Source organism: Cebus imitator, unplaced genomic scaffold, assembly GCF_001604975.1.
Source record: "Cebus imitator isolate Cc_AM_T3 unplaced genomic scaffold, Cebus_imitator-1.0 Scaffold269, whole genome shotgun sequence".
Taxonomy (NCBI): domain Eukaryota; kingdom Metazoa; phylum Chordata; class Mammalia; order Primates; family Cebidae; genus Cebus; species Cebus imitator.
The window spans coordinates 1930028-1938449 of record NW_016107584.1 but is presented as its reverse complement, the minus strand read 5'-3'; the positions used below and the strand labels follow the sequence as shown (position 1 = coordinate 1938449).

At 44.8% G+C, this 8422-nt stretch overlaps 1 protein-coding gene across 1 annotated transcript; it reads right to left on the bottom strand.

Annotated features, from left to right (window-relative positions):
- Window positions 1-598: 598 nt before the first annotated feature.
- Window positions 599-6926, bottom strand: LOC108284093 (spermatogenesis-associated protein 31D3-like). Its single transcript, XM_037728575.1, has 4 exons — window positions 6738-6926; window positions 5948-5992; window positions 5321-5391; window positions 599-5054 (listed from the first exon to the last, which is right to left on the bottom strand). The coding sequence occupies exons 1-4, from the start codon at window positions 6924-6926 to the stop codon at window positions 650-652; spliced, it is 4710 nt and encodes a 1569-aa protein (XP_037584503.1). The 3' UTR covers window positions 599-649.
- Window positions 6927-8422: the final 1496 nt, after the last annotated feature.

The following is an 8422-nucleotide window of genomic DNA, read 5'->3' as shown; positions in this document are numbered from 1 at the left end:
AATATACCCAGGGAGTAGAACTAGTTGCCCAAAGTGACTTTTTAGTGGAAAAACCTTAATGTTGAGGTCAAAATATGTTTCCCCAAATCACTAGCATGCCCTGCTTGTCATAATCTTAAGCAGCATCCACAGTGTTCCTGACACCCTACCCCAACCAGCAGTACCCCCAACACTCCCACCAACTTACATGATCCTCTGGTCACTGGCAACTTTTAAAAACAGTGATTAAACCACTATTTCTGAAAAATATACCTGTCCTTGACCCTCTCTTCACATACAGAAGGCCTGTCTTACTCACTGCCCTAAAGAATATGAAGCAGTGAATGGGGAAGAAGGTGCAGGCTGCCATACCATATCAGTAAGTCTCAAGCAAAGAAGTAGAAAATAGCCCAACACCTCAGACTTCATCAGGGACAGAAGGGGCTTTTGAAGACACATGATACTCATTCCTCCACAAGAGCTCCAGGAGATTGGTCACCTTTTAGAAGTCAAAGGAGGCAGTCAGTAAGAACTGAACTAACTCCTACCTTTCCCTAAGCACAAGCTTGGGTTACTCAAAACCTATACTCCCCAACACAATACACAGAAAAGACATCAGTCTTATTAGAACATTTATTGGGGAGAATCGATATTCTCAACTAGGAGTGAATTATTTTGTGGGGGGAAATTTTCCTCCCTGGAAATGCTTTGGAAGCATTGTCTGTGTAATTACTAAAGGCACATCACTAAACATAGTGCTTTTAGCAGTGATTGGCATGGCTGGAGGCACTGGGTCGACTTGACAAGGGCAAGTGGGACTTGGCTGGGGCACAGGCTTCCTGTGGGGCATGGATTGGGGATGCCTTTGATACAATATTTTGCCCTTAAATGCCTCAACTTTCCGGGGCTGTCTGTTCTTATCTATGATCTGCCTAATCCGTGTTGGATGATTCTGGCCAACTAAGATAGCTTGTTGGCTGCAAGATTTGCTACATGTCACTTTGCAGGAAGGAGCCGTGTAGTTGCAGGGATAGCCCTGGACACGCTGTGCTCTGACCTGCAGTACTGGCTTGTGCTGAGCTTTTCTAAGCTCCACTGGGGAGGAAAGAGCCTCTTGGGGACAGGTGATATCTATCCCATCCCTATGCTCCAGCCTCTCCTCTGGGAACTTTCCAATGTCTCTCTTAACTTTCTGAGCTTCAGTAGTCCCAGTAAAGGCAGCTCTAATCTTAGCTGGACCTATATCCTGCACAAATGATGATAGGGAGCTACCCTTTTCCTGGGAACATTCTTGTTCCTCACATATTATGCTGGGTTTCTTAAATCTCTGAAAAAAGGTCTTCATCCATTTTCTGAAAAGGTTTTCAGGAGGAGGCTGTGTTGTCAATGTTGGGGAAGATTTTCTCCTAAGCACCTCCCCTGATGTCTTCTTTTGAACAGGATGGCTCTTTCTCCTGGGTTGGGGTGTTCCCAACCCTGCATCCCCTCCACCAAGCTCTCCTCCTTTGGATCTCACTCTCTTTGTAGCTGGTGGGAAATTCTTAACTTGGCAATTCTGTAAGACATGCTTAGGGACCGTGGGCTCCTGCTGCTGTTCCACATGGATCCTTCTGTCCTCCACATGGACATTCATTACCTGGGAAGTTGCCATGTTCCCACTGGAAATGCCCTGGGTATGAGTCAGTAAGCCCTTGGAAGCCAAGTTATCTAAGGCAAGGGGCATGTCAGTGAAATGGGTGTGAGCTTGGCTCTGCTCCCCCTGGGCCAGCTTTAACTCACTAAACATCTGATGTTTAAGGGATGATGATTTAGGATCTTGGGGAACTGATATTTTTGGTGAGAAATTTTCAGTTTCAAGAGAAGTGCTTATTTTCCCCTTTATCACTGAGGAGCTTCCTGACTTGCTGGTTGTCAAGTTTTTCCTAGTTTGTGATTGAAGAAAACTGAGCTCATCTTCTTTGAACATTTCCTTAGGCCCATTGGTGACAGGATAGGTCTTTCTACTGCTCTGAAGCCTTTCTATGTTATTGCCGAAACTCTCTTTTTCATCCATTGACTCACCACCAGCCCCAGCTTGCATTATGGACAGCTCTGGGCTGCTCCTACTGGCTACTACATTCTGTTTCTGACTGACTTCATCTATGATGCTGTGTGTGCAGGGCAGAAAAGCCTGTCTGCCATTGTCAGGTGTCTGGACAGTTTCTATAAGCTCATTATCAGTATCAAATAATTCTCTTCTCAGGGTCTCCTGCTGTTCTTTGTCAACAGGTGAGATGACCAGATGTGGATGATCCGGGATGTAGAATAAGCTTATTGTTTCTATCTTTTTTCCTTGAAAATCTGTAGTGCTTCCCCTAAGGGGATTGGAGGCACCATCTTTGGAATCCATCTCTGTAAGGTCATGTTGAGTATCAGAAACAGGGTCAGGATGACCCAAAATAGGGATGGAGCTTGTTGTTCCCAACTTTTCTTCTTGAAGAGTGCTTTGTCTAAGAGACTTGGAGAACCCCTCTTTGGAATCTTCCTGAGGAATGAAGGTGGCTGAGGAGGAGAGGTCAAGATGGGAAAAGGAACTGGAAAGGTCCTCTTGCGATTTACAGATTTCTATGGATTCAAGGACCTTGCTGGGAAGACCCCACCGCATCCTCATATGGAAAGATTTAATATGGGCTTCCAACATCTTTCGTTTGTTAGAACCAAGGAAGGACATCTCCTGGGAAGTATCAACGCAGTAGTCCTCACCTACCAATGCTGCCAAATCTTGATGGTTTATTTGGCTATGGGATTTCTCAGGAAGAGACATTGTCTGCTTGACTGAATGCCATGAACTACGCACACTCCAAGGCACTTGACCCTTACTGATTTCCTCAAATTTCTTGCTCAAATGTACTGTCAGGGCATTTGCAAGTTGTTTCTGACCTAGGCTCACCCCTAAATCATTCCCTGGCAGATGCATCATATGACCTTCTGGGTCGCTCTCAGAATTAGAACTCAGATCCTCTTCTGAAGATGTCTCTGGTTCATGCAACAGGTCACCTTTTGGGCCATTCTCCTGGCTGTATCCCTGAAGCTTCCCCACATTCTCCAGGGAAAGCATATTTGAGCTTCTCTTGTGGAAGCTCCTACGTTTCCTTGATTTAAAATTCTTGAGATCATTGTGGCTCTGACCCTCAACCAAAGAGCTATGTAAGGGTCCCTCACTGTTTTCTGACTCAGATATCTCTAAAATTGGGCTCTGAGGACGTAGCAGTGACAGAGACTCATGGATTCTGCGGGGCAGGCCCCATCTGTGCTGGATGAGCCTCTTTCGAAGGTGTTGCTCTAGTTTCTTCCTAAGTTCAGTACTGAGTGGAAAATCTCCAGTACTGATGGGGATGGGATCACAAGCCTTAAAGGACTTGACCAATGCAAGACTGGGAGCTGGAGAACAAAAGTCTTCCTGGGATTTTTTAACCACAGAGGGTAAACCCCACACACTTTCCAGTAATTTCTGCAACACATTCCACTCCAGATGGTTAATTTCAGATGGCGTAAGAGACTGTCCCTCATTCTGAGATTTATGAAAACACACTCCACAGATCCCAATCTGGAATAGAGGACTAGGTAGTTGGGCTGTGGGTAGAGATGGATGCTGAGCTAGGGACTGACCTTGGGGCAGGGTTTGAGGCAAGGGTTGCGGCTGGGTAATAGGCAAGGACAGAGGTTGGGGATGGGGCAGTACTGGGGGTTCCTGGAATGTAGACATACTCGCAATTTCATTGAAGAATACAAACATGGAAGAACGGCCACGATGGAGAAGAACAGTAGGATTCAGAGACTCGCTGTGCAGAGATGGGAGACCCCAGAAGAGCTGAACATATTTTTGCTCTAAATGGTCCTCAAAGCACTTAGAATATGGGGGCTGCTGATGGATGTGCAGCCCCTCTACTTTCCTATTACTGGCCGAAAACGGAAGGGAGGTTGTCAAGCCATGCTTTTCAGAAGTTGAAGCTAACATTTTCCCTGAAGAATTTAGCTGGTAGTTTGGCCTAAGATGTTTTGGGAAAGTTCCCGGTTTCTTTCCATTTTCTTTACACATCAGGAAATCGCCCCTTTTTTTGACTTGTCTCTCCAGGAGTGCCACGATGTCATGGCTGACAAATGAGAGGTTAACGGGCACTATGAGGTTGACCACAGAATACCCCCCTAAAGAGGTCTCAGAAGAATGAAGGCTAAGGAGCTCTTGCATGAAATCAGATGGTACAAAATTGGAAGAAAAAGAGTCCTTGGCATGAGGCTGCCACCAGGAGAATTCTGCAGATGCAGGGCATGAATGGTCAATGTCTCCAATTGTAGGGGCAGCGGTGGTTGACCCACCAGAGCCGCCTACAGATAAAGTCTCTTTTTCCAGAGGCTTCAGTATGATGAGACTTGCTTTAGACTGAGACACAGTGCAATCTTGCATTCGTAAAGCAAAAGAGTTTGGTGGTTTGTAATGAAAAGTACATGAATCACAGGGATTCATGGCATGGGAAATATTTGGTAAAGAGTTCATATCTTGGGATAGAGTAGAGTCAAATAAAAAGATGGTGTTCAGAGACAAACTGGCCTCCGGTTGGAGATAGGGCTCTGCTCTCTGAATGTGATGTGGTGGGAGAAGGGGAAACGGAAGCTGTTGCGGTGGGGAATGGTCTATAGGGAACTTGGAATCCAGGGGAGAAACAGGCTTTGGTGGCAGAGGGTCCCTCAGTGGTGAGGGTGAAAATAAGTCAGCTAAAGGGGTGATCAGGTCAGGTGAGAGAATTAACGGGGGTGGTGGAGAAGGGTCAGGACAAGGGGACACTATTAGGTCTTCTGGAGGGGTTGCTGAGGCGGCAGAAGCCAGAGTGAACGATGACTCAGTCGCAGAAGCTGCAGAAGCCAAAGAGGACACAGAGGGAGCAGGTTCTTTCAGGGACTCCCAACACAGCAGTCGCTGGACCTCAGCAGTTGTTCTGTTACACACCATACAGAGGGGGTCTGGGCATAACAGTCGACGAAAGCGGGTGGTATCATGATGCCGGCCCAGGGGACTGCAGGAAGCAGGAGGTCTGAAGCTGCAGCCAGGACCAGAACAAGGAAAGGAGGGTCTGTTAGCCTAGCAGGGGTCAGAACCCTGGTGCCTGCTACCCGCTTCACATTGCCCCCTGCCTATGACCTCACCATGCACTCTAGGGCCTCTCAACACATTCATTCACATACACGTTCCTATGGCTACCCACTCCCACAACTACAGCAGGCTACAAGAAATACCTGAGGTGAATAGAATTTGCTGAAAAAAAGGACTGGGGTGGGAACAGGACAAAAGGGAACAATTAATCACCTTTTCAGAAAAGAAACCAGCTTCCTTTCCTCTTCTGCTTCTTTCTGGAAGGTTATCCAGTCTGGGAAACCATAACAGTATGTTATATATAATGAAGGTAGAGACACAGAGATCATACAGAAGTTGCTCTGTGGAAAATCTTTAGGATATTTAACTCTGATAACCCCAGGTATCAGTGGGAAAGGGCAAATAGTCATTGATATTATTAACAAGTTCACATGTGTATGTGGCATCATTTGTAAAATTCTTTCACGTACATTACCCCATGTGATGCTCCTCTGAGATGAATCTGAGTATCGAGGAAGTCAAAGTACTTGTGCAAAGTTGTGAGACAGAAGCTCTGATTCAAGCCAGCCACTAGTCATTCCTCGATATCTAACTTGCCCACCTATTGGGCAATACTCAGTGCCCAGGTCTATCACTCTGTCATGCCTATGAATGGGCAGAGCAGGGCCTATGAGCAATGTGTCAGGTCTGATCGCTTTTCTGTAAGCCTGTCTGCTGAGTGCTCTGTCTTCTGAGGCTGTATCTAGTTACTGACATTCTAAGAAATCATGGGTCTGAGTCCTCCTGACAGAAACAGGAAGGGTCACCCTTGAAGCTCAGATACAGCAGGCTGACCTTACCTTTAAATGTCCTACATTTCTTTCTCCTCCTGGCTCTTCCCTGGCGCTGAGAACAAAAGAAAGACAATGAGAGGCTGGGACTCATTTACCTCACTCTTTATGAAGCTCATTCATTCATTCATTCACTCATTACACAGAATAATATGACTCCCTAATTAATGCTAATATGTTCCTGTTATCAATTATGAAAGGCGAACAAATATTTCTAATTTTTCCTTCTCTGAAAAACTCAAAGAGAATTTTGTCAGAGAAAGCCACCCTTGATATGCTCAGTTAGCAGTCCTCAAGGAGGACACAGACTCAGAGGCCAACAGTCACATCTGTTCTCCCTCATAGGAAAAGTGTCCCAACAGAACTCTGCCTCCAGCCTCTGCTCAGAGACTCTCAGCATTGCTCCCCAGCTCAACCCAATATGAAGGAAGACTTGGTTGAATGAAGGTGACAGGGGAATGTGACTCATGATCAAATTTCAGTAGAAATTGTTCTTCTTCAGAGAGACCACACTCTCTATGCAGTCCAGTCAGGGACCACAGAATTACTGTGGAATTTTATCTGGAACCCTCCACCACAGCCAGATAGGCAGTCCGTGAGCTTCAGATGGAAACTTTAGTCCTCCTGAAGCCCTAAGTCTACCCAGCCTCTTCCAAAGAAAAGCGAAATTCTATCCTCTCTTCAGACTTCCCATCTAAGACCATCTCTCTGTACCAACCAAACTTACTTAGAAATGTGGGAATAGGATTGGGAAACAACAACAGGGAATCTCCCTTGGGTGTTCACCCACGGTTTCTTACCATTTGGATGTCATTATTTTTCCTGGGGGGTGACAAATACAGGGTCAATAGCACGTAGAACAAGTACAGCATAAACAACCCCAACCCACTCAAGCAGATGAAGTTGGGGTCAATATCCAAGCAATGTGCCAAGCCAGGGCTGAGCCCTGACTCAGTGTAACTGTTCAGAAAACAGAGGATATTCTCCATGATCTGAATAGCATGGCTGCCTGAAGCAACTGAGCCTTGAGTTTTCCCAGTCTTAACTATAAGCCCAGGCCTGCATCACAGAGCATGGAAGAGTCACAGAGGGCTTCTGAGGGTGGAGGGAGCAGTAAGAGGAGGGTGTGTCCACAGCCCTGACCTCACCAGCCCAGCCAACCCCACCCCTCCTGTGCCCTCCAGGTCCCTCTGTCCTACCCTCCCACTCCATTTCCCAACTCCATCCTTTCTTCATGTCATATATTTACCCAAGTGGAATTTTCTGTTTGCTCCAACAGTAAACCAGGTATTACCCAAGTCCTGCTTTACTGTTTGGAGCCCTTAACTTCAACCCCATCAACACCACAGCCTTGAAAACCTGAAATACTGCCTGGAATTTCTGTCGTACCCAGGCATTGGTACTCTCAGGATCACAAATGTCCTCCAATCCTTCTTATCTACAGAATGTTTTTGCCTTACATTAACCCAGATAGGAAACTTAACGTGCCTTTATACTGACTTTGTTTTGTGAGTGTCAAACAGTAAATGTTTTACTTTAACGTCATCCTTAACTATTTCCAATCAGAGGTACTGACTCAAACGATTAAAACTAATATTATCAAAGAAAAGGAGCTCACTGCCCAATTTGGGTTTTTGAGAAATGCAGGTTTTTATGGTAAATTAATCACAGCGATACGGGAGTCCAGCTCAGATCTGTCCCATGTGCTGGCTTTCATGCAGTCATTTTGTTAGAAAAGGTTTAGGGAGTGGCCTCTGGGATTAGTAGGTGGCTGGTAGAAGAAAAGAGGAGGTCCATAAAGTCCTCAGGCATGCACAGTTGTTTTTAATGCTACCTCGTGGATCGCATGTGCACAGTTATGGGGAGTTGGTTTGAAACGTGGTAGAAATTTGGTCTATGACTTCAGCAAGATTCTTTTCTGTTTAAACTCCAGTTATTCTTATTGATTTTAATACATTTTAGCCAGTTTTTTAATTTCATAAAAAGAGGCAATTTTGGCATTTTAGCAAGTTTTTTTTTTTTTAAAAAAAAAAAAGATCTGCTATCCTGTAAACGGATGATATTTGTTAGTAATTAGTTTCTTTAACTCTCTAGGGCATGGTTTCACTAATTCATTATTTAACATCTACAAAACTAAAACAAGTATAAAATAAATGTGTATAATTAAAACTTCAAAGGATATTGGGGGTGAATTTATAGCACTTATTTTTCTGATGTTAGTGAAGTTTCAACTGTTTAAAGACTTTTGGAACATGCTGTATACACAAACACACATATACATTGACCTAAAAGGAAGAAGTTAAGGCAAATTTAATATAAATAGATAATTCATCTGGGTCAAGCTTGAGGATTGCAGCCTGGGAACACAGACTCAAAGTCACCCTAAGTATATGCTCCAATTAGCAGTAGTTACAAGTAGATTTTTAAAGTCAAAAAAGGGGACAAGGAGTGGGCTGATACAAAGTTGTTATCAGGAATTCTCACT